Source organism: Cololabis saira, chromosome 5 (genome assembly GCF_033807715.1).
Source record: "Cololabis saira isolate AMF1-May2022 chromosome 5, fColSai1.1, whole genome shotgun sequence".
In the NCBI taxonomy this organism is placed as follows: domain Eukaryota; kingdom Metazoa; phylum Chordata; class Actinopteri; order Beloniformes; family Belonidae; genus Cololabis; species Cololabis saira.
In genome coordinates, this window is record NC_084591.1 from 25,246,575 (window position 1) to 25,272,840 (window position 26,266).

The following is a 26,266-nucleotide window of genomic DNA, read 5'->3' on the forward strand; positions in this document are numbered from 1 at the left end:
AATTCTATTCAAGGATATAGGTACTTCTTTACCACTACTTTAAAATGACACATTTATGTGGGGAAAACAAATTCCTACAACTCCACTGAAATAACTGAATTAAAGGAGCATGAGGCTCCTTTTAAGAAATGAGACTCTATGGCGCCACCCTTCACCACGACGGCCGTCGGGGGTACTGCAGCCAACAGCGAAGCCGGTGTTGTATCGAGATGAGTTCCCCCGTCGAGATGTGTTTCCCCCTAGTCCCGCCCCCGTCCGAAATGGCCCGAACGGTGTCGTGCCAAAAAGTGATGGGCTGGCGACCGCGGGAGCGCGCACTGCTGGCTGTTGCGCTGTTTCTAGACATCTGCAGCTGCGTTTCTCTGGACCAAACGGTCATAACACGCAGATATACACAACTTTACATCCACTGTAATAGCAATGGTAAGGGTTGGTGAAAGTTTAACGCCAAAAGAAATGTAGTTTGTAGCGAAATCCGGCACGTGATAGACAATATGTCTCGTGTTAATATGTGTTTGGGCTGTCTAATGTAGCCTACTTGTTTAGGGACCAGGGGGAAACACATCTCGACGGGGGAACTCATCTCGATATAACACCGGCACGGGAGAACGGGGAGAACGCGCATGCAGCGTCATGTGACGTCACATCCGCAGGGCAGCGCGGGAAAAGCGGCCCCAGCCTAGCAGCACATTTTGCAGCACACAGCCTGTTCAAGGCAACGGACAGATATACTAGAGGGCTCACTCTTTTTGGTTTGGAACGCTTCATCTGACATTATTACTAGAAAAATTAAAACGTATACAATTTTTTTCATAAATCCAGCCTCAAGCTCCTTTAATACTGATTAATGACCTTTCTGTTGTCTGTGCTATTATTTTCAATTTACTAAAGCCCAAAATATGTTTCTGGTGTGAATAAAAACCACGTAAACCTCTGCATATAGTCCAGATTATCAAGTTGATCTGTTTTTTTTAAAGAACATTATCCATTCACTATTAATTAACTATTTTGCCTTATCAAAAGTCATTTTAGTTAATTCTGCTGACGAACACCACATCTCAGCTGGACATGAAGATCGTGCTTTGTAATACATTTTCTCCTCATCACATTTCACTGTGTTTTCACTGCGCTGTTCATCCCACTTGTACAAATATTACTCCTGATGAGATGTGCTTGCCTGCAGATTTATCAGCCTGCTGGAGGGAATTTTAGGGGGAACCGCGCCCCCTGTTGCGCGCGAAGCTCTCGGAGTAGTAAATAGGGAAATAAATATCTCCTTAACGTCCTTGAATTGCACATATCTGGGAAGCAGATTTGTGGAGCGGATTCTCACTCTCCTCCTAATGTTGTAAAGCAGTCTCTGGCAGTGGATTCACGATGCCTGCGTCTGCGGTCACCTTTACGCAAACTTGAACTTGGGTGAGCCGCCCGGAGTCTCTGGCGTTGCGCACCGCCGCTCCTGTCCGCCCTCCCCTGCGCTTCCTCCTCCTCCTCCTGCTCCTCCTCCTCCTCCTCCTGCACCACCACTAGACGAGCTGTAACGGGACACTTTGCGGGCAGCGAACCTTTACCTGCTCCCCATCACTCGTGTTTGCAGACCGTGTCTCCCTCCGCCGGCGCGGATGGTGCGGATGTTGGACAAGTGTCCCCATTAGGATGGCACCTGGCAGCGGAGACCGGCCGTTCACAGTTTGATGTGGAGTTGAAGGGGTTTGCGGCGGGATTGCGAGACGACAGCGGCATTTGAGCAGTCTGGAGATGAGTTCGGACCTCAGCATGTAAGGTGGACTTTATAAGTTCTTATAATGTCGTTTCTGCGTATTCTTATTTGTCTTAAGTAGTTATGTGAAGTAACAGTATTTAAAACAAGGAACAGGGATGGAAGTTAATGTTGGTTATAATTTAAAAAGCAGATATACTGGCTGCGTTTGAATTCATGTTTAGGTTGGAGATTCAGGATGCCCTTTTATACCACACCTGGATTTGGCCCGATGCGTATATGATTTAATTTCCGTGCCATTAGATAGATCACAGCCATAGAGTATGTAACCAGGTCTTCAGGTCTAACATTGTTAGGGATGTGAAAGAGCTCCGCTATACCCAGTGTGTGTGTGTGTGTGTGTGTGTGTGTGTGTGTGTGTGTGTGTGTGTGTGTGTGTGTGTGTGTGTGTGTGTGTGTGTGTGTGTGTGTGTGTGTGTGTGTGTGTGTGTGTGTGTGCGTGCGTGTGCGTGTGTGTGTGTCATGTTGCAAGTTGTTGAGAGAAAGAGGCACATTCTGCTGGTGTTTGCACAGGCGCGTATGCGTTGCGTGTTTCCCTGCGTGCAGTGAAGCAACCCGACAACACTGGGGTCTCTGCAGCTCCTGACTGTGTTGATTATTCTCATGAAAATTTTACTGAATGAATCCTGAATGCAGCATAAGCACGACAAATTCAGAAAAAAACTATTTATACAATTATCAAAGGCTACTTCTTCATGTCATCTTAACATTCTAAGTTGGGTTTTCTTTAGTATAAGACCAAATAAATAAAACACCAATGGGCAAGCATTTTTATTTTATGAAGTGGTCATTATTGAGATTTGGGCTGATTTGCTTCTATCGCATGTCTTTCCTGACTAATCAAAGAAAAAGAAAAAAAACATATACACATATAGATTTATATGGTTGTTTTAAATGTACCTTGTTAATGAAAGGCATTTTAGTCAAATGAAACTTATTTGAATATTTAAATGTAATTTTTTTTAAATGATAATGCAACACATTTTTAACTTGCTATAAATTTGTTTTTGGCATATCTGATCTAATTTATTTATGTGTAATTCATATCCATTAAGCTATAGACCAATATAATTTTTTTTCATATTCCAAGTCAGTAATGTATACTCAAAGTTCCACTTTCTCACATAATACTTTCTATTTTTTCTGTCTTCTGAAATGTTTCAGGGATGGTTCCTTTACACTGAACGTTTCTTTTCTAAAACCACACTGAGAAAGACGCGTCTGGCTGTATTTCCATATTCACAAAAAAAGTGATCACAAAAAATGTATAATCCCTCTAGGAAGAAGTTTTGACTGTAATTCATCAACAAGATGAATTATAAACTTTGACGCAAGTTTTATCCTAATACATTTTGGTTGATAATGAAAACGGTTTCATATTTAACCAAATCATACATTATTTAACCATCTAAAAGCAACATAGGAACACTTGCAGCATAAAGGGTAATTGCCTTGATGCCAGCATTGTTTGTTGGTCCAATTGGTCATTTAAAAAAGTTTGCACTTGTAATTTGGATGATGCAATAGTGCAGCGTCACGAGACAGAAGACGTGTACATCTGGTTAATTCCTAATTTTTATGGCTTTTATTGTGAATTCCCATCTGATATGCAATGTCTAATGGACGAGGAATTTGCCACTCTTGTCATCAGGCTAACAAAGCTCAAGCAGATGTAAAGTTTGCATGTAATCCACAATCTAAGTGATCTATACAGGGCTAATATTGTTCTTTGTGCTCACCACTATGAGAGCTGAAGAACTGCTGATAACACCACCGTGCTACTACAACCACCTCCTTCATTTAACTTTCTGTTGCACAAAACAGCCACTTCCATGGTGAATACAAATCAATTAGTAAATAGTTTATCATGCACTCCTCTTCCTGTGTGGTGGAGATGAAATACCAGCGCTATGACTGTGGTGTGGGTCCTCTACTTCAAGCTCTTATCCTTCTGAATCTGAATTAGTCATGCATGTTGGTGCGTTCCAGTGCTTCAAACTGTTTGCTCTGTTCAGTCAGATATTCAGTATGCCTGTGGTTACTCTGTAATGGATTAGAATCTCATTTTAATGAGCAGTGTTCATGTAACTCTGATAAACTCTTGAGGCTGTAGGTCTGCACAGTTTAACAGGCCACCGTATCTGACGGCAATCCATGATGCTGTCACATAACTGATTTAGATAGTAAACAAAAAAGACACATGCAAAGTCAGCTATAATAAAAATGGTTTGTGATAGGCTGTAACAAGGCACCATGTCGTGCAGGGGTCTGAGTCAGGAGTCACAATGCCAGATTAATGTTATATTTGAGCAGAGAAACCTGCACTTGCATGCATAGACGCATGTGTGTAGAAAAGTGCTGAAATTAGATTCTGATATACCCGAATCGCTTTGGTAGGTGTAGAAATGATTTTATAACGCTGGAAAAGAAAGCATAAAAACCATACAGGAAGTTACAGACCAGAATATGATAGAAATAGGAAATGACAGTTGCAGCGGTCTTCACATATTCATTCATATTTTGCTGCCAAAATATCGAGGATGAAATGATATATCTACCATGTCTGGACAGGAGCATCCTCCTGAGAGCAAGTATCTGTGGTACAACCATGGTTACCTATTCACTTAAACGATTGGTCAATATGGTCAGGTGTGATGGAGATTTGACCAAATTTGATGGGAAAAACTTTGCCATCAAAATTTTAACCATAGGCTTTCAGACATAACAAGCCATTCTGGACTACTGTAATGAATAGAGCCAACAAGTTTCAGAGCAGTTATAAAGCCAAGAAAAACATTTTGGACCCTGTGTATCAGTGTCTGTTGCTAGTGTTGCTGCCCAATTACAACTGCCAACAATTTACTGAGTGTGACCGTGGAGCATGGATGCACTTTTGAATTGATATTCCTCAACATTTTCAAAACCCACACTCACTACAAAACAAACTCAACTTTGTTAGATGTAGATTTAATTGTAAAGTAATTTACAATTTCATGATTGTGCATTTATAGCACCAGAGGTGATGTGACAGTCTTTTTTCTCAGTAAAGAAAGAGAGAGGAAGAAGAAATTCACAGCAGGGCAGGATCATTTAAATGTGTTCTCTCTGTCTTCTCCTCACTCATTTTGTTTTTTAACACTCTTGTCCCTTCTAATCTTCATCAATATGTGCTCTATGTTGTTTCAAAGCCTTAATCTGAGTCCATTCTGACTTTCTTTCTCCTCCATTTATCTTGCAGTGCCTGCATGGTCCCTCCAAGTGTCTAGGCCTTCCCTGATCTTACCACAGTGACACACAGGATCCCCCTGAGGTTCCTGGACACCAGGCTCCCTGACTTATCCAGCTCATTCCCTGCAGCTATCAGCCACGAATCAACCCTAGCACAGCCTATTTATCCAGGCTTTTCTTTACTAGACACTGGCTTCAGACCTGTGATACCCACTAATCCGATGCCAAAACCTGATGCACAACCTAAATCTACTGGACTGCTGGCGACAACATCAGAACTCACCAACATCCAATTGTGACGTAAGGTTATGTGTCACTCTTCACCCACTCCTATCTGGGTTTAGATCTCTTTTTTTTTAAATCTAAAAAAAAAAGCTCGTATTTTTGCAGAGAATACAAATTAAACAAACAAAAAAAGTCTGACATCTAAAAGGACTCTGAGCTTACTCCACTAAATTCATGGAGTGGCAAGAAAGCTTATTTTTTCTGTTTTAAAACAAATGTGGGCTAAGTGCTGCTTTGCTTGATTCAACGCTAAGCAGGGCCCTATTAGAAGACTCTACCTGACCTGAACTGCCCATCTTGGAGCAGTGTGGTTTCCAAATGCCGCAATGCCCATCATCAGCAACGCCAACCATGACTTCAGCAATCTGTCAGTCAGTGATGACAGCAGTCTTGATCACATCTTCACTGAGATTCCCGAGACTGAGACCATCAAGGTAGGTTTCAGATATGGCATGTTTAACTGGAATGAAGTCACGTGTGATGAACTAATTCCCCAGCTGTGTATTTCTTTATCAGCTTCTTACTCTTGTAACTTTTCTTTCCACTCTCCAAGGGTGAATATTACCGGAGAGCTCAGTTCATCCGTCGGCCAGAAGACCTGGTATCCGTCGACCATGCCTTGCTGGCAGTAATAAATGTTGGAGGAAACCGTTACACCCTCCCCTGGAGCACACTGGAGCAATTTCCCCTCACGCGACTTGGCCGCCTTCGTGGCTGCCGGACCCCTGAGGACATCGCTAGTATCTGCGACGATTACGATGAGGCCCGCAAGGAGTTCTTCTTCGACCGCTCACCGTCTGCCTTCAGGGTCATCCTCAACTTCCTAGCTGCAGGGAAACTCCGGCTTCTGCGGGAGATGTGCATCCTCTCGCTGCACGATGAGCTGAACTACTGGGGTGTCGAGATGACGTACATGGAGCGCTGCTGCAAGAGGAAGATGTACACGCGCATCGAGGAAGTAAACGAGAAGGAGAGGCGCCAGGAGGAGCGTAGGCAGAGAAATGCCATGCAGAAGGTTCCAGTGGAGGAAACACGGTACCGAAAAGTGATTAACTGGTTGAGAGATATGGTGGAAAACCCGCAGTCTGGCTTACCGGGGAAGATCTTTGCATTCATGTCGGTGATCATGGTGGCAGTGACTGTTGTTAGCTTGTGTATCAGCACCATGCCAGACCTCAGAGAGGAGGAGGAGAGGGTGAGTACGCCAAGGTGTTTTGACCTTGTTGTGAATAAAGCTTTCAGCAGCAGCTGTCTCTCAATTCAACTCAAACTACTACAAAAACATACTTTTTACTGCTATTTCTTTCTGTTTCCCAACCACTTTCTTTTACATTGAACAACATGTAAATGTTTCAGTTAGAAAAACTACCCATATCATTTATTTCAGATCAAGGCAGGCACTGTAAAGTTTGAAAAGAAAAAGTAATATTTGCATGTTGTCACACTGTGTTTAATATCCCTGTGGGTGGCTGCTGCGTGTGTCCTGTGATCTGTGTCTACCCATAGCAGGATGGAATAATGAAGCCCGAGCTGCTCACTGAGGTCTGTCCAATATCTGAATAATGAAATGGGCATATCCCATCCTACTCATGCAGGATCCTCACTCAAATGTGCATCAGTGGCCACACTTTGAGTTGTACAAATTTGCACATATAAAAACACCCACATATATGCACCGGCAGTTACAGCCCTCTGCACGTACATCCAAACATAACAAAGTCATCCACTGAAACCAATACTGCTCTCTTTGAATAATGAAATAGCTTGTCTTTGGTCTTTTCTTTGCTTATACCAAACTGTGGCTTATCCACTGCTCAGTTATGCACGCTTTTCTGCTACAGAAATTGAATTGTATGTACAGGTGTGTTTCCCCTATCCTTGATTTATCCTGTTCCATATTCAAGGAATGCTGTTAAGCACAACATAAGGATAAAGTTTGCCCATATTTTCCTGAGGTTTGTATTACAATAAGAATCAGGCCTTATCTGCGCACAGATACTTACAGTGGGAGGTATCTACAGTTGTCAAACTGTATTTTGGTACTTCACCACTGTCCAAAGCCTAGAACTGACACTAATGATTTACTGTTGATTTTACAGGAGTATTGGATATTGAGAACAACCTGGCAAACTTTGCATTAGCTTAATGCATGAATTAAACATCATATGCAGGGGTCCTCAAGTCCGGTGCTCGGGGGCTGGTGGCCTGCATGTCTTAGATGTTTCCCTGCTTCAACACACCCTGATAGATATTGGGCTAGTGACTAACTGTCAGAAAGGGCTTTAGTTGTTTAGATACCCTTACCGGAGGTAGAACAAAGCCTAACAATGTTTTTCCTCATCTCTATGGTCTCTCATATATTACATGGATTCTTAGGTTAAATATTTTACTGCAAACATTGTTAAATTGATACATTGTTATACACCCTAAACCTAAAAAAGAAGAAAAATATAGCCTGGTCGTATGGGAGTCAAGACATATAAACTCATGTAGATTAATAACACAAGCTCTGACAGCTTTGAAACGTACTATTATTGTGGTCAGGAATTTGCTGTAACTATTAGAAAAACCTGAATTTAAATATCTTGATGTGTGTAACATATAGAGAGCTATGGACACTTGCCTAAAATAAGCAGATATACAGAAATAATATATATGCAGAATGTTCTCATTTACTTTGTAGATGCTTGGCCAGGGATTGTTACACATATGATGGCTTGTTGGAAAGATGGGGTTGTGCTGAATCCAGTGATACCAAATGTGTAAATATACCATGCATAGTCAGTGTGCCACATCACTAAATGTGTGAGGTCTCCCAAATCAAACTGTCATTAACAGACATGTAAAGACCATGTTATTGATGACTCTTAGTTGGAATCACACGTGTTTGAACAGGGAAACCTCTAAAAGATCAGCCCTTGAGTACCAACTATGTGCACCCTGATCATATGCAAGGAGTGATACTGTATAGGCCTATGGTTTTTCCCCTCTTATGCTTTGGATTCGGATGTGTTTTTTTTTTCTTTTAAGCATCAGCAACAGTTCTGTCTTTCTGCCAGTTCTCCTTCAGTGAAGCAGAAACAGACTACAAAGCTCTGTTTGGCTTTGTAAACTCACTATAGCTAACTGCATAACACAAGGCTGCCTGACTTCAGTCTCCTCTACCATCATTGTGAACTCCTCCTCTGAAAAGTTTGAAGAAAATCTCATCTCTCACGGCTCATGGCATGTCTTGACAGAGCTTTTCTTTCTGCCGGCATTATTTGAGAAGAATCAGAAGGCTGTTACCAACGGTTTAGGCTAAATTATAGATCACAATCGGTTCATTCGGTACATAACAAATAGAATACATCAAATCTCCCTTCAAGCCAACCTGCTAGCATCTATTATGAATCAAAGGTGAACACAGCATATAATATAACTGGTCAAAGAATAGAAAACCAGAAGAAGTTTGGATGACATGGAATCTGTGATATTTAATCTATATTATCCAGTAACGTAATTTAAGGTATTAATATACATCCATTTCAACATTTCAAATGCATCCCAAAATAAGTTGAGGCAGCAAAGTCCCTGCCCCTTTGTAAGTTTTTCAGGTAACAGATGTAAGATTTTTCAGGGGTCCACCTTTCTTACAGAGGAGTATTTATTTATGTTGTTTATATATCTCAACAGTTACAGCTGGTTCAAACATTTTATGCAATTTAAAAATAAATAAAGTTTGGACGTTAAAAATCCTTACCAATTTTCCATTCATTTTTACTATACATAGAAATACCTTTTAAAACACACTCCAAATGACAGCAGAAGTAGCACATTTCTGTCAGATTAATTAGCAATTTAATTAGCAGTTTAGCAGTAACTTTTCACAAATATTTAGCTTCAGCTTCTTAATTTACTCCTGTCACTCAGCTCAAGTCTGACAAACTTAAGTAAGTGTTCTGTCACACATTAACGACTTACGTCACAGGGATTTGTGACTTAACAATCTACTCCAACAAACGTTTACTGTCACATGTTGACTCGCCTCCACGTACAGTACATATCCAACCATGAGATGCAGCATAGTACCCAGTGTGGTTGAGTCAGTACCACCTTGGGTCTTGGGAAAGTACATCCCATCAACGTCTGACAACTCAGGCGAGATTGTTGTAACTCTCTTGATTATTTCAAATAAGCGTTGTCTGATCTACTGTATAAATAAATCTGTTATTGCTAGAATCATCCTCGTGAAAACAGCTACATGGAAAAGAAACACACATGTAAAAATAAAATGTAAAAGTGTGAATTAATGTAATTTCCTTGCACTGTATTAATTTGGTATTACTCCGGGGGAAAAGATCATATATGAATAATCAAATAAATGTGAGTACTGTTCCACAGTATGATTTAGACAGTGCAGTTGTGTCAAATATCATATTTAAGATGATCAAGATCAAATTTTCACTTCAAAATTCTCAACAGATTCTTTGTCGGGGACAAATCCCGAGTGCAGGCAGCTCATATGATCACTACAGCCTCTTATTCCTCAGGCATGTCTTTGCAGCATTTGCAAATTAGAGCTTTGCATTATCTTGTGATGAATTCATGAATGTCTCAGGAAAATATGTTGTCTTTAAGGCAGCATGCGCTCCTCTTAAATCTCAGTTTACACGGAAGTTTAACTACATTTTGTAAGGTCACTGATACAACTCCATATTATCACAGCGTCTGGATTTTGGAGTTGGCACGGATAGCAGTCTGGATGATCCTTGTTGTCTTTGGTCTAAAACACATTTCCCACAACAATTGATTGTGGTTTGATGTGTGATTCTCCAGGCCAGAAGGCAGGTTTTCACTGTGTGGTGCATCCTGTTTCTGGCTGAAATCCCGGCAATCTCTCTGTATAGAGTTGGTATGTTCTCACCTGTGTTTGCACAGTGTTTTACAAAGATTTCCCAAAATTAGCCATGTCCCTGCGCCTATATTGCTTTTGAATTGGAGCTTGCCATTTAGTGACATCTGAGGGTGTGGAGATAATGGATGTCCATTGAAGGTTTGAGCACTTTCCCTTTTTGTCTTAAAATGTCTATGGTTTCTTTGCATCATTTAATGATAATATGCCACAAATATGTCTTTGAAGATTTATTTTTCCATTTCAATGATATTCTCACATCTTTGTTTGCAAAGTGGAGGTCATCTTTGCTCTTTGAGCAATAAAAACAGTGGATGTTTGCTTTCGTACCAAATCATGTTCGGAGTCATCTGTTAGCAGCACCTGTCCAGAATAGCAACACAGTGACCCTCATTATCAACCCTAAAATGCCCCAATTTTTTCATTTTGAAATGTGTTGCAACTTACCAGGGTTTTACCTTCCAGTGTGAATCTAAGAGCATTTATGTAAATGAGATCGCCGTTCGATATTGGCTCCTTTAAAAGTCATCAACAGTACCATCCTGGTATTGATTTTGACTTCAGCAGTGACGGGCGGCTAAAGGATCTCATGCAGCAGAGTGTGGTGGTGGAGAATTTCGGAAGACGGATAAGAGTGTGGTTGCAGAATTCACAATGAGTTTCAAACCTGAAGAAAGGTCTTGAGTACAGCCCTGGTCTGAACTTTAGTGACAGTTATCGGAGGACAGATGGAAAAGCTTGGCACACGATTGGACAGGGTCCCTTGGGGCTTGTAAACCTGCAGGATTGAGTAATACTTCTGACATGGACATTTTGCAGAATAATGAAAAGTCTGAAATTGTGTTGTCTGAAGCTGCCGTGGATGTTTAGCCTTAGACTAAAGGTTATGTGGTTGCCATGGTTTGTTTGATTGCCAGACTTCTAAGAAAGTTATGGATGGTTTTGGATGATAACAGTCAGATTTGCCTAATTCATCTTAGAACAGATTGACTTTTGTGTCAACCTGAATGTGGATGTATATTCAGGATTTAGACACAAAGTCTCTGACTCTTTGTTTTCCGTGCATTGGCAAGGCTCAAAACAAAAGCTGAAGCAGATACTTTCAGGGATTATATTTACTGATGTGTGGCATCATGGTCGCAGTAATACTCGTGCAGGTTTTTTTACTCATAATTTGCACATGTAAACATAATGAAGTGACAGAGACACTATAAAGTCAATAAAAGGGGTCTTGCACAAGTCAGGCGCCTGCTTATATTTCAAACTGTATAAACCCATCACTCCACACACACTCGGACATCTTCATTATCTTGGCTAATTGATTGTGGCTACAGTGGTATTTCAAAAATAAGGGAAAAAAAAAAACATTTTTCCTGACACTACTGCTGTCAGTGTGTGTTTATATATTTCTGAGCCAATGTGACAACAAAATATGACATTGCTTTAGATATGTAGTATTGTGTCTCATATCCTTTTCTGGGGCATTTGGTGAATCGTTTTGGTGTGTGTGTGTTTTTGTCCAAACATCTTCTAACTTGTTTGAGTGTTGGAAGGTAAATGCCAACTCTATCTAGAAGCAAAAATAAAAATCCATCTGCTTTATTCATATTTTTCTCTGCATGTCCTTCTGAGTATCCGACTGAACTGAGATCCGGCCGCTGCCTCCTCCTAGGCTGTCCAACTTGTGAGCCCAGACAAGGCCATCAGGGTTCTTGTCATCTTTAATTCACAGGCCCTGGTGGTTTTTGTCTCAGGTTTGCTTTATGGTGGAATGAACTGAAATTCTCTTGTCCACTCATTTTTCATCACCTTCCTTTGTTTGAATAATGGCAGTAAGAGGAGAGATAAAAAATGTAAAATATGGGAAATGAGAAAAAGAGAGAAATGCGTTGAGAGAGGATATAAAAGGATGATCAGATGAAGCAGTAAAACCAGGAAATAAACTTTTTCATTCCATTCTTGCCTGTGTCCCTCTGGTATTTCTGTCTATCCTCAAATAACCCCCATCAATAAAACTGTATCACTGTGAGCTAAATGTTTTATCTTAATGTGAATTTTCAAAGGCAAGGACAAAAACAGGCCTTTTATTCCATCATCCTATGTGCTCTTTAAAAAACAATCTTTGTTATTCCATTATCTTTGTTTCATTTGCAACATTTGAAAAGTAAAACCTTGAATATGCTTGGTGGGGGGGCGGACACATAAAAATACTGAGTCAAAAAGGCAGTGAATTTCTGTTTTAGGCCCAATCCCAATTCCCCTTCACTCGCCCTTCTTTTCTTCCCTACCCCCTAAAAAAGAAGGGGGAGATTTTAGGGCGTACGGCATGCGTCGCCGTGTACATCACTACCCCTCGTAGGCTCTGGCATGATCTTCGGCAACTTTATCTGAAAGTGTGTAAATTACCCAGATAACAGCTGGATTACTTTGGATTTTTTTTTTTTGGATTACTATTATATCAGAAACATCCAAAACAAATCTGACGAGTCACAGGATTATTTCTCTCTATTTCTCACAAAAAAATGCTTGCTCCCTTGGTCACGATCTGAGACGAGTCTGCCTGTTTGCCTCCGGTAGGCGAGTCAAATCGACGCAGAGCCTACGGCGTAGCTTACGTAGCCTACGGCGTAGCCTACGGCGTAGCCTACGGCGTAGCTTACAGCCTACGGCGTAACCTAACAGCCTTTACTCCGGCGCGATTCTTCGCGAACAACGGACAAAAAAGGGATTATGTACATTCACTGAGTAAATATTATGAAAGTAAAATATACATTTGTCGCTAGAAATGTAATCAAAATGCATTTTTATGCAGAAACTAACTCAAAATATTGATTTATTCACTAAGAAATATCTGCCATGTTTTTTTTTTTCATTCAGTCCGCAAATGACGACGAAAAGCATTCTGGGAAGTTTTCATAGCCCCTCGCTCACGAAGTCAGCATCTGAAATCACTCGATCCGTAGGGGCTATTCTCAGCCCCTAGCCCTCGATATGCCCACTCCCCCTAGGTGAAAAGAGGAATTGGGACACCACTACCCTCACGGGAATGCGCAAAATTTAGGGGTAGTGAAGAAAACGAGGGCGAGGGGTTCAATTGGGACGCAGCCTTAGTGTTGGAGTCTGTTGTGGTTGTGTCAAATTTAAAAATCAATCTTTGAGCATTTTGGAAACAATTTAATAGTTTAACTCTTTGGTTTTCCTGATGTTAGGTTCTAAACGAGATGGGAGCTTTATGGTCTGTTGTTTAAAATATCATCAGCTGTCAAAGATATCATAAAATCGATCAGTTTATTGCAAATACATGAATCATTAAATCTGTCCCCTAATTGTGTAATGCTGATACTGGAAGCCAACAAAAATGTTAAGGGCTGGGACACGTAACGTGCTTGCTTCAGGTGTTCCCATAACATTGACAGTCATGTGAAAAGGAAAAAAAATAAAATAAATGTCCAATTCAATACTTTATGTCTCAGTAGCAGGCCTTAAACTTTGTTATGGGAAGGAGTGTAAAATTTAACAAAGTACCTAAACAAAGTGGAACAAAGCAGTAAAGAGTGACAACAGAACATGTGTTTGCAGCACAACATAGCAATTCATAGCCAAAAACTGGTAGCTCATTGGCTACTGAATGACTTAGCATCTTAACAGTGACATTACCAACTTAACCATATACTGTGTTGTGATTGACTTGATTTGACCCAAACAAACAAGAAAAAACCTACATGTCACTGAGGCGCCGATTTACCGGTAACAGATGACGTGTCTCCTTGGGCAGCATGTCAGCTGAATGTCCATAAACATCCGCTGTGATGCTCAAAAAAGGGTATTCATTTTTACACACAAGCTCCTTTCTATACAGCGAACTACGTACATGCACTTATAAAGTTATTACTTGCATGAAACCAGTAAAGCTGTAAGACCAAAAAAACTGCAACAATGTGACACCAAAGTTAAGACGGTCAAAAAACTGTGTGCTCACCGGCATCCAGCACACCTGCCCGTGATTAGCCTCACCTTTATGAAACCTATTCCCCCAAACTCCATATACAACCTACTGTGCAAAAATGGCACTACAACAATTCACATACCCACACAAGTTATTAAATGGGAAGCACAACACAACACAAAATTGGCTCTAACATGCTAACTTACCTCTGTTTGCTGGTTCTCCAAGGTCCCTGACAGGCAAGTTTTTGGCACTCTGACGTTGACGCAAAACCAGTTCTCGACTATGTCCCACCTCCCTGATGTAGCTTGACATGGCCTTATTTGACACTTATTAGGGCCCGAGCACTTACAGTGCGAAGGCCCTATTGTATCTGTAGGAATTCTTTCTTTCTTTCTTTCTTTCTTTCTTTCTTTCTTTCTTTCTTTCTTTCTTTCTTTCTTTCTTTCTTTCTTTCTTTCTTTCTTTCTTTCTTTCTTTCTTTCTTTCTTTCTTTCTTTCTTTCTTTCTTTCTTTCTTTCTTTCTTTCTTTTTTATTTTTATTCTTCTGAATAAACGTGCCCAAAAAGTCACCAAATTTTGCATGCAAGACCGACCTCGCGAAAAATTTTATATTTAATGGTTTGCATTAATGGGCGTGGCAAAATGGCTCAACTGCGCCCCCCGGAAATCTTTGTGCCTCAAGCCCCACAATACGGTTTGACGTACATGCACGGAAATCAGTACACACCTGTATCATGGCACAACTTAAAGAAAAGTCTCTTGGGGTCATGCCCGAAACCGAACAGGATGTCGGCCATTTTGAATTAATCGTGTCATTTTGGCGAAATTCATGCCATTCCTTCGGCAGTTAATACGGCCCGAACCGTAACGTGCCCCCAAGTGTGTTATACATCAAAATGTGCGTCTCCATCCTCCGACACCACGCATTACTTTTCTCTTTCAAAAGTGTTACCGTGGCGACGTTAGACGCCAAAAAGCGCGCCCACCCTTCATCTGATTGGTTCAGACAGAAAAAACTTTGTGCCTCAAGCCCCCCCCTTCATCTGATTGGTCCATATTTGATAGTTCTCCAAAAGTCATCAAATTTTGCATGCAAGCCAGGCCTGGCGATAAATTTGATATTTCATGGTTTGTATTAATGGGCGTGGCCTAACGGCTCAACAGCGCCCCCTAGAATACTTTTCTCTGCCATAACTTTTCATGGGACTTTTCATGGGACTGGGTATTGAGTCATCGACCATAATTAGTGAAAATTAGCCCCGCCCCTTCTTTTGATTGGTTGTCCCTATTTCCTTCTATAACTTTTGAATGGTTTGGCATAGAGAGTCGTGGGTGGTGTCATCAGACTCTGTAATGAGTCCTTGACCTTCATTGGCTCGAATTAGCCCCGCCCCTTCTTCTGATTGGTTGTCCCTTTTTTCTGCTATAACTTTTGAATGGTTTGACATAGGAAGTCGTGGGTGGTGTCATGTCTGATATGCTTATGGGGGGCAGTGGCCGTGAGTGCGAGGGCCCGTTCACCGCTGCTTGCAGCTTTAATTTCAGAATTGCAACTGCAAAAAGAAAAAAAAAAACTGAGAAAAACGTTTTGAAAATTACAACGGTTTTAGAACTGATGGAGAAAAAAAAGGAAAGTTTAACCCAGGAAGATGTTTGATGTCTCTTGGTTAGAGATTTTAATTTCTTAATTACAGATTGTGGGTTGTGATTCTCAGATTTTAGGTTTTGATTTGCAATACAATTGGTGTTGGATTTATGTCATACAGTTGTTTCCTCATTAACATGATATCTCTCATTGTTGTAAGGCTGATTATATTAGGTTTAGTAGGTGAGGTAGTCGAGGTTTGGGTTTCATTTGAGATTGAGATCAAGATTATATTGAAGAAACAAGATCTGCTTTAGTGACTCTGCCACTATGGTTGAACTTTGATGTACTGTAACTTTTACAGAGGTTTGCTTTCTAGATAAAATACTGTTTTTGCAGTCAAAATTGTACTAATCCTGTGATCATCTCTTTCATATCCTAGAACTCTGCAGTAGCAGTGTTTAAACTGGAGTGAGCAACATGCATGCAGTTTAAACCACCCCCTGCCTGAGTTTTCTTTTGTTCAAATGTCAAAGCTCCACCAAGGGCACTTTTTATTTGCACATGTTTTTCTGTAGAACTTTCAAGCCAACTTTATCTGCATCAATTTTCGTCCATCGTCGTGTTTTATTGCCACCGAGAAGCCCTCGGATTCATGTCTTTAATATTTCCACCAGGTGACATAGTGTTTTCAGGACAGCCCCATCAGAGTTGCTCTTCATCTCTAACTTCTCAGCTCTCTAACCTCGGGTGTAATTGAAATGGCCGCTTTATGTCCTTTAATGCCATAAATTGAGGTGGGATTTGCTGCTCAACAATTACGTCTCACTCCATCAGTCACAAGTATCTGGAAGAGAGCAGGGCAGGAGAGCCACAGTCTGTGTGACTAAGCATCAGCCTGTGAGTTATCTGATGATGATCCATTTATTCTCGAGAGGAAGTTTGTCAATAATTTTATTGAACCACAGAACCTGCCTGGACTCGTGGTTATAGAGAACGCAGACAGGTGTGGAGTTTCTTATTCTGCTTCAGAGACAAGGGCCTTGGTATGTTTGAAATAACAAAGTAATTTCTTCCCTATTTTTAATGGTAAAGAGTCAATTGAAGACTTTAGATGAAAGACGCAGTAGGTGCGTAGACTAAATCAGGCTTGACGTCCACATGTTTCCCTCCCTTGCGTCAGCTCTTCGCCCATGGGAGCTCTTCACAGTTTAAAGACCATTGGACCATTGGAGACAAAGTGATATAAAATAGGTACATAAAATACTGCACACATAAACAGCACAAACACTCTGAAGAAATGTAGATGCATTTTTCGCCTGTACCCCCTAAGTAGTATTTCATTTTGTTTTTTTTCAGTGTTTTGTGTCTTTTGTATACACACAGAACACTGAATTGATCACACAAAGCGTGACAAACAAGTATGTGGTTGTGAGTGTGTGTGTCCTTCCACTCTCGCACTGCATACATAACAACAGTTTGCTTTTGAGGATGTTGTGATATATTCCTTAAAGCATAGAAAACAACTTCTGACAATGGAAATACTGACGTCATCTACATGAAGTCAGCTCATGATGGTAATCACAGTGAAATTATAACCCAAAACAATTTATTTCAGTAATACTTTTGAGTAAATTACATGCCAATTGCAATGCTAGAAGTCATTCATTAATATTTTCTTCATGTAGCTTGTTAGAGGCATGCTGACTTATTTTTGGTGGCTAATAGGTTCTTGTTTTTAATATGACCTAATTTGGAAAAATGTAATTTGGATATTTGATGAAAATCATAGAGTGTATAAAGAGAAATGGACATTCTCTCTGTGGGATCACCCACAGACACCACAATGTAGTCATTTCATCTTAGTTTAGCTTTTGTTAACCTATGACGCTAAGCAACGTTACCCTACATTTATTCTGACTGAAACTGTCCTCAATTCAAATGTTGCCAAAGACAACATCTGAAACGAGGACTTGTAGGTGTGCTGTGAGACCATCCTAGCCTTAGTTAGGTGGCTCAGGCAGAGTGGCTAACACTTGGGCTTCAGCTGTTACCCAAACCCTTGAATGGTCTGGGGACAGAGGCTGTTTGCCCTGAGCAGGCAGCTGAAATAGTGACCAGCTCTACCCAGGGCTGCTAACTTGGCCACAGGCCAGCCAATCATTGGCACACATCAGAAAGCCGATTCAGCCCCCAGCTTGCCTCATAGTTGCCATATTAGCTTTAAAATAAGAGTGATTGTGCTCTCTCAGCTCTTATTACATAGCCCAGATGTCAAATTCACTGAAAATGTTATGTGCTAAGTAACTAAATGGATGAAAGCTAGCTTTTAAAACTGTAGACTGCAATGCTGATATCATACAAAAAAAGACCCTTCTAAGTATGCATGAATCTGTGGCTACATATAATTTTATCTGTTGAGGTTCATGCAGGGTTTTTATACGATAGCAATCGACTTCCTTTGGAGCAAACAGATCAACAATATAACTTTCAGACCGAGACTGATGTGGGAAAAAAGAAAAGTTGCATCACATTGCCACTGGGGACTGGCACCAAAAGGGAGTCAATCACTACTAACCCCCATAATGTCCAAATGTATATAAAGGGAAAAAAAAAACATGTTCAATTATGGGTAGGGGTGTAACAATATATCGTGCCACAAAATTTCGCGATACAAAAACGTCACAATACGTGTCGTGGAGGTGACAAAGTGTATCGCGATATTGGGTTATTAATATTAATCTATTGTGTTGACTAGTAACGCGCATCCGACCGCGACCGCGACCACACCTCGACCCGCGGACCAAAATCTTACTCCGCTCAGAAGAAACTAGTCCCATTTTGTGGTCCCGTTTTGAGCTCTGAACTTTTACTTATGTAAGGCTGGTGTAGAGTTAAGCCTTACCTTATTAAATTAAACCTTTTTCGGGTCGTGGGTAGGATAAACACGCAGGCAACTTCTGCTGAGCTCCAGTCAGTGTACTTTAATGTCCGCTCAACAGCGTAGGATTTTAGAGCATCAACACAGCACCTAGTGCTGTATCACTCCGCCCAATCTAAAACATACTAACAACTACAGATTAACTGACTAGTGTCATTAAAGTCCCTGATTTACAGAATATAAAGAATATATTTATAAAATAATGAACCCTGAATTACCAAACTAACCTTCTTAACAAAAATAAATCTCCTCTTACACTTATAAGGTGAGCATGAATCAATCTTTTTTATGATGTAAAATTGTATGTATTTATTTACTTTTATTTATTTATTTAATTTTAGTTGTTAAATTAGAAAGAAAAAAGTCAAATCATACATGAGAGAAACTATTCAGTTTGTTGCTATATATTTGTACTTTGAAACTGAAGATGCATAATGCAAACCTGACATTTACTTTTAGTTCAGTTTGTGGAAAATGGTTGGCCTGGCTTTCTCTTTAAAACTCTCTTTAAAACAGTTATAAAGCATTACAAACTGTAACAATAGGGCAAACACACAGCATTGTTTTGTATTTTGTGTCTTTCAAATAAAAGACCATTTTTTCCAGTCATATGTTCCTCATTCAAGGTTGTTAAAAAAGATACTGCTATAATATCGTATCGTATCGTTATCGTGACCTCAATATCGTATATCGTACCGTATCGTGAGATTAGTGTATCGTTACACCCCTAATTATGGGCATACACTTTTAATTAGCAGCTGGCTTAGACAATGACTAGCCCTCATCCCTTCCTCATTGCCATGCTACAAAGCTTAGCTAAAGGTAGCAGCTTGTGCTAACTCAGAGTTAGCTAAACGCAGTGGACATTTTGCGACAGAAACATTTGAAATGGGATATTATGCTGCAAACGATGAAGGAGCTGGTACCCATGGCTGACCTATGATTGATATAAGGTATGTGTTCTTAGACGGGCCTGTTTGTTCTTCCCATTTGGGTCATGCTGCCCTGCAGTACGAGGAAAAGTAGTGTTTGAGTTTAGCAAGCCGGTTGTACCCCCTCAATGGAACTCTGTCACTGTTATGCAAAACTCACTTACACATTCACCCAGCTGAGAGAGCATAGCCACTGATGAAGTTACTGCTGTGACTTCATCTGGGGATTCTGGATTAAAGGTTTTTATTCAACATAGCCTACAACAACCAAAAAGTTAGTCAACAGACGACTTGAGATTTTGATATAGGATTTTTTTCAGCTGGTTAAAACTCAAAACAGATTTCTTATCTGCCATTTGTAAGTTCAGTCTCCATTGAGAATCTGTTAGAAAAGATGAAAGCATTGTCACTGATAAAATCTCTGAAGAATTTGTAGCCAAGCATTCAGCTCTACACTTCTCAACAGAATTCCATTAAGTGAATACATTTTTAATTTCTTATCTGCCTAAATATGTAAATGTTTTCAGTATCGTATAAGAATATTTTCATTTATAATAATTTACTACTGCACTACAGGTAAATAAACTCACTGAATGTTAGTTTTTTTTTACTCCAAAAGTCACCTTCTCAGCAACGTACATAGCTGCAAAAGCATTGTCTAGATAAAAAAAAAAGAAAACAGAAGGTATAAGGAACAATAAGGACTAAACAATGTTGCTAATATTCAGTTGAAACTAAGTGTCCTTCCCTTGTCGAACCACAAAAGGGGTTAGTGAAATGATGTAAGGGTTATAAATATTTATAGCTAAACTATATTTTCTACAAGTTTGTATCACAGTCCTTAAGACTGAATACACGTACTCAATTAATTAGCATTCACATCCATTTCCTCCATGTTTATAACTGCAGGCGCATATCTGGTGTGACTGTATCAGTGCAGAGCAGATTCCATGCCTATTACAGCCTATCTGCTCATGAGCTGGATTCCCTTCATCTGATGTGCTGCACATTGCCAAGGGAGATTATTGAGGGAGTGGCAAAGTCAGATGTGTTTATTCTGTCCATGCCAGGATTGGATTGCACAACATAGCCAAGAACAATGCAGTGGAATTATGTCGGGGTTGTTTTAGACATTTTGAAGTCATGTCACTAGAGTCAAACTTTGACTATAAAGGTGTCTTTTTTTATTAGTAATGTGATGCATTTTTGAAAAGCTTTAACACATTTAAGTCAGATATTCACAAGGTAGAATAGAGATTCTACACAATTTCTAACAAAAAACACTTTTTTGTCACATTCATTGGGTATATCCTCACCATTTGCTTGCAACATCACACTGTTGAATTTTTATTTTTTTTACTTTTAGAAGTTCAGAAATGCCTTACCTTATTTTTAATGTGGATGCCTGGGACATAGCGCTACTAATGTCTAAAAGCTCTTGGATGTCAGGGTTATGGGGGATAGGACCCAGATGCAGGAGACCAGGGGCCTCATGTACTAAGAGTGCGTGGATTTCAACGTGAATCCGTGCGTGGAATTAACAAAACCGCAAAAATTCATATGTACAAAGCTGTGCGTACGCCCAAATCCACGCAGGTTTCTCTGTACATCCCAATCAGCGTGGATTTGAGCGCACATGCGGGAGCACAACACTCCGCCTCGTCTCCTCCCTCAAATATATGTTTGAATATGATATGAAGATAATTATCCATTAAAAACCGCTCATCCTAACAAGAAAATGCTCTGAGCTGGAATAAATAATTCATTTTGGGGCATTTCTTCCGATTTCAGCTGGTGTCGGACTCCAGTCCTCGAGGGCCGGTGTTCCTGCAGGTTTTAGATGTTTCCCTGCTTCATTGCACCATGATACAAGTGACTGTGTCATCAACAGAACTATCCAGACTTTGATGACAAGTTGGTGATGATGATTAATTAGAATCAGGTGTGTTAAAGCAGGGAAACATCTAAAACATGCAGGACACCGGCCCTTCTGGGATTCAGTTTGACGCCTACATTATGGTGTTCTTTGCTTTGCGTTGCGTTCCGTGAAGAGTTGTGGTTTTATTATGATCGTACGGGTTTGTTAATGTTTATGGGCAGCGTTAGTGCATCATTACACTCTGCTTTTCTTGTTTGTATTTTAAGAACCGACACCAGAATTTTTGGTGGATGAAAAACGGCTCCTCGTTCTGCTCTATTGTCATGCATATTATATACTAACGGATTAAGACCAATGTACACGTTTACTGAGTCCTACACATTATGGATGTCCGCGATCACCTCTCTCATAAGTATAACAATGTGAACAAAATACATTTATATTTAAAACATGAAGCATTACGATCTGATTCCTCCGCTGCAGAAATAAAGACAATTTGTGCCGACGGGATTATCGAGGTGCAAACGTGAGAAATAAAGAGCAAAGTTGCTCTAACTCGGAGTGTTGCATCCGCAGGAGGAGAGACAGGTGTCGTGCCAAAAAGTGATTGAAGGCCAAATACAGTTAATGAAAGGTTGTTTCTGCCTAAATATGACTTGATCTCATTCTTGAGCTTCATAATCTGAAATCTGACGGTTTAGCGCTCTCGCTCAGCGGGCTGCTGTGCGCGCTCCCGCGGCCACAAATCAGAAGAAATCAGATTCTGGCAGACAATCACTTTTTGGCACAACACCGGTTTTTGCTTCAAAATAAATTTTAATGTATTTCTGTCCAGACACAGTTATGGGATGTTTAGGATCTGGCTTTTATCAGTAGTCCTCCCATACGGTTGTCATGACGACAGACAGATGTCCGACCTGCAGCTCCAGCTGAAGCATCATGTTGGTCTGAACCGGAGCAGCTGGTCCAGTTCAGGGCAGAGATCCAGAAGATCCTCTTGGTACCTGAACCAGCTGGTCCAGTCTTAGTCCTGGACCAGCAGGTCCAGACTAAACCAGCTGATGGTGCAGTCTTAGTCCTGGACCAGCAGATCAGTTTGGTGCCTGAGGACTCGCTCCCGATCCTGCCATCAGCAGGTTCCTCTAACGGAGCCAAAGCTCCATCGGGATTTGCAGGTTCCATCGTTGAGCTCCTTTAGTTGTTTGTTCAGATGATGTGGTTGATTGTGAGATTGTTGCAGCTCCACTCTTGTGTAATTTATCTGGTGATGTGGGGACTGTCGTGTCCTTCACGTGGTCGTGAACTTATTGTTGACGTTAAGTTTCCTCATATTCTGCACTTCACTGCATCACCAGTGAGTGTCGCCAACGGACAAAACCTCAGAAAAGTGCGTACAACAGCCTTAATGTGTGAGTGAAGGACCGCAGCTTTCTACGTTCACGTCATTCTTTGTACATCCGACCGTGAGCGTTGAAAGTGGCGTACGCACGTTTTTTGTGCGCCGCACTCTTAGTACATAAGGCCCCAGGAGTTCCAAAAACAGTGATTTATTAAGTTAAACAAACCAAGGAAAAAGAGAACATGAACACAACAGAGTACAAAAACCTGACCTGAAACATGAAGGAAGGAAACAGTACGGACCAGCAGGAAGCAATGGAAACACAAGACAAGATATACACAGAAGGGTTGATGAGACACAGGTGCAAACAATCAGGGCAGATGGGAACAAGAGAAGTCAAGACAAAACTTAAACAAAGACACATGTTTCGAAATAAAACAGGAACTAAATAACAAAACTGTGACATTAGATGTACTTTCTCACCAAATAAGACTTACCACAGCCAAACTGATTGTGTATTTGTTAAAGAATTTCCATAAACTTTAAGGTTTTCTGCACTAACTAGTCTATCACAAAAAATAAGAAGTTTATCCTTTTAATGGTAACCTGGTTTGGTTACATTTAGTATTTATTTTCAAGGCACATTTATAATACATTTCATACACAAAGGCAACTCAAAATGCTTCACAAAGTAATTAATGTGAAAAGAAAAGGCACCAAATTAAAATGAAACTAATTAAATGAAATCAGCATAAGAGTCCAGAATAAAACATCAGAAAAGAAGAGACTTTTGAGACTTTGTGCAACTCTACTCTGGAGTGCATTTATTTGTTATCTTCAGAACAAATCCAGGTTCCATTTCTCCATGACTTCGGATAAAAAGTACAAAAAGCTTCATGGATTATTAAGATTCACGCAAAAACACAAGCTTGTTCTAGCCTGGATTTTGTCCAGTCAGCTGTTTGAATAAACCACTGTCAACTTTAAAGATTGCATTATTACCTTGTTTCAGTAAATTTGTTTGTTTTGGTTGCAGTCTTGTGGACCGCCAGAGAAATATACAGAAATAATGGTCTAAAAATGGAAATGACACAAAGACACAACCATCTCACAAACACGTGTCAAAAGGTTTATACATGCACAATAGGAAAAGGGTTACAGAAAATAACTAAATAAGTGAAATAAGTGAAGTTGTTTGAAATAACAGCATTTAGAAGAAAAAAAAAGTCTTTCATTTGGTTTTAAAGATTGCTACACTTGGAGCAAACCTAAGTCCAGCATAATGACTGCAAGCAATTTCACCTTGTTTGGTATGAACCATAGGTATGGCAAGTTTATTTGTGTAGCACAATTCAACAACAAGTTGATTCAAAGTGCTTTACAGAGACATTAAAATATCACATAGTAGAAATAAAAAGCAAGATTTAAAGTTTAAACCAAAAAGAGAGAAAAAAGAACAGGTGCCACCATTTGGCCAGTGCCGGCGTGTCTGACACGTTCCAGGTTCATATTCAGTAAACATGTCTCCTATGTAATTTTTGTAATTTGGACCTTAACCATTCAGAGATTTATAGACAATAATTATAGCCTTAAACTGAATCCTGCATTTAAATGGAAGCTACTATAAGGATATAATTATTGGAGTGATATGTTCCCTCTTCCTGTTGTTTGTCAGTATTCTTACTGCAGCATTTATAATAAATTGCAGATGTGTTGTGCTCTTGTTGGGGAGCACAGTAGGGAGTCCGTCACACTAATCAATCCTACATAATAGGTTGACTGGTTAACTAAGACTTGGCTTGAAATACAGATACTGGAAGATGTGCAAGTCTTCTTAGTGTAGTACATTTTTATCTTTATTTAGATGGTGTATGTTTGTTTGAAGCTGATGTAAATGTTATCCCTGAAATATGTAGCAACTCAAGAAGACATGAGCAAATCGCAAGCAATACTTGCAACACTTACTTCAAAAGCACTGTCTAAAAGGTTATATGTAACCTTTTCGCGTTATAACAATTTGGAGCTGCTAAGTATGAACAACAGATCTTTAAGATATGTTTAATAAAGGGTTTCACTGCATCATTCCAGTTTGATTACCTTCTTATTACTATGCAGTCTTGTATTCTAAAGAAGCAGATTTTCTTTCTTCTTTTATTGAAGATTTTATTCTTTCCTTGTCAAGGTAAATGTTTGTTTTGGTTGCAATGTTCAGGATCTCCATGGAATTATACAGAAATAATACCCTTTGGAAATGGTAATGATAAACAAAACAAACTAAATTAGTGTGGGAATGAATTATATGTTTTCAGAAGTACTTTTAGTTTAGAAATATGTAAAGGTACCTCAAACCTTGGTGTTTAATTTGTCCAAACATAACAATTTATATTGTAGAAATTGCTGTTTCATTAAGTTTTTGACAAATATAGGATGTGGTGACGTTATCTGACAAATGTTATCTTATTTTAAAAAGTAATTTGTCTGGTAAACAAATCAGGGCTTTCTGTGTAATCACAGAACTTGTCACAATACAGGCTTGCTGCTGGCTCTGGGTTAAGCTCCTTTGTTTCTGAGGTCATATACACAGCCGCAGCAGTCTGCTGTGTGTGTGTGTTTACCACATGATTATTACATTTTCTGAGTGTACAAATTTCAAAGCCCCTTCACACTGCACCTCAACCACATTGGACTAGTCAGACTGCATATGCCTTGTGGAGTCCAGTGTCGAGTCACTGCATTCCCACGGGCTGCAGCAAGCTTGTGCACACATCATCATATATGTTTACAGTTTCCTGTTTTGTACCACTTTTCTAAACATTTGTAACAATTCACAGCCAAGTTTTAAAAGAAAAGCAATTCTAGAAACCTGAAAAACAAAAGCCTCAGTGTACGTGTGTGTGGGGGGGTGTATGTAATATCCTGACAGATGGAGAATAGAGACATATGCAGTGTGAAGGGATCCCCATGCTTCAGATATCACCACGTCTTTTCCTCATAAACTTATTTTGTACTCCCTTCTCCCTCACCTCTCTGCACCACTTAGCCACCCACTCTGTTTTCCATTGTTCTCTTTCTTTTCCGCTCTCTATCCTGCTCACCATTCATCTTTCATTTTTCTCAATTAGGGCATTTGTGCATGAACAAGCTGTTGATCTTTGTCAGCGATGGGCCACCTTGCAACCTGAACGGCTGCCTCATATGGAGATAAAACTGTTCCTCAGCAGAACCAACTGCTTTGGTGCTCAGTGCAAGGAGCCGGTTGTCATTAGTGATGAAAGGCAGAGTGTTTTTGGGAATGAATGGTTAGTTTTTTATTAGAATATGCCATTTATACAGGATTTTGTTCAGTTCAATGCATTTTGATAAAACTTCATTAATTCCCATATGGAAATGATACAGTTCTTGCAATAAAAAGGGTGCATACACAACACAGAGCATTCTTTTCCTTGTGTGCATT

General features: G+C 40.0%; 1 protein-coding gene across 2 annotated transcripts in view; it reads left to right on the forward strand.

Moving 5' to 3' along the window:
• Positions 1-1,547: 1,547 nt before the first annotated feature.
• kcng4a (potassium voltage-gated channel, subfamily G, member 4a) overlaps positions 1,548-26,266 on the forward strand; it is a 35,154-nt gene continuing 10,435 nt past the window's right edge. The window contains exons 1-3 of one of the 2 annotated variants that reach the window (XM_061721327.1): positions 1,548-1,783; positions 5,019-5,727; positions 5,847-6,488. In XM_061721327.1, coding sequence (XP_061577311.1) covers positions 5,620-5,727; positions 5,847-6,488 — 750 coding nt within the window. In that variant the 5' untranslated portion in view covers positions 1,548-1,783; positions 5,019-5,619. The remainder of the gene's footprint in view (positions 1,784-5,018; positions 5,728-5,846; positions 6,489-26,266) is intronic. The other variant, XM_061721326.1, reaches the window with a different exon arrangement.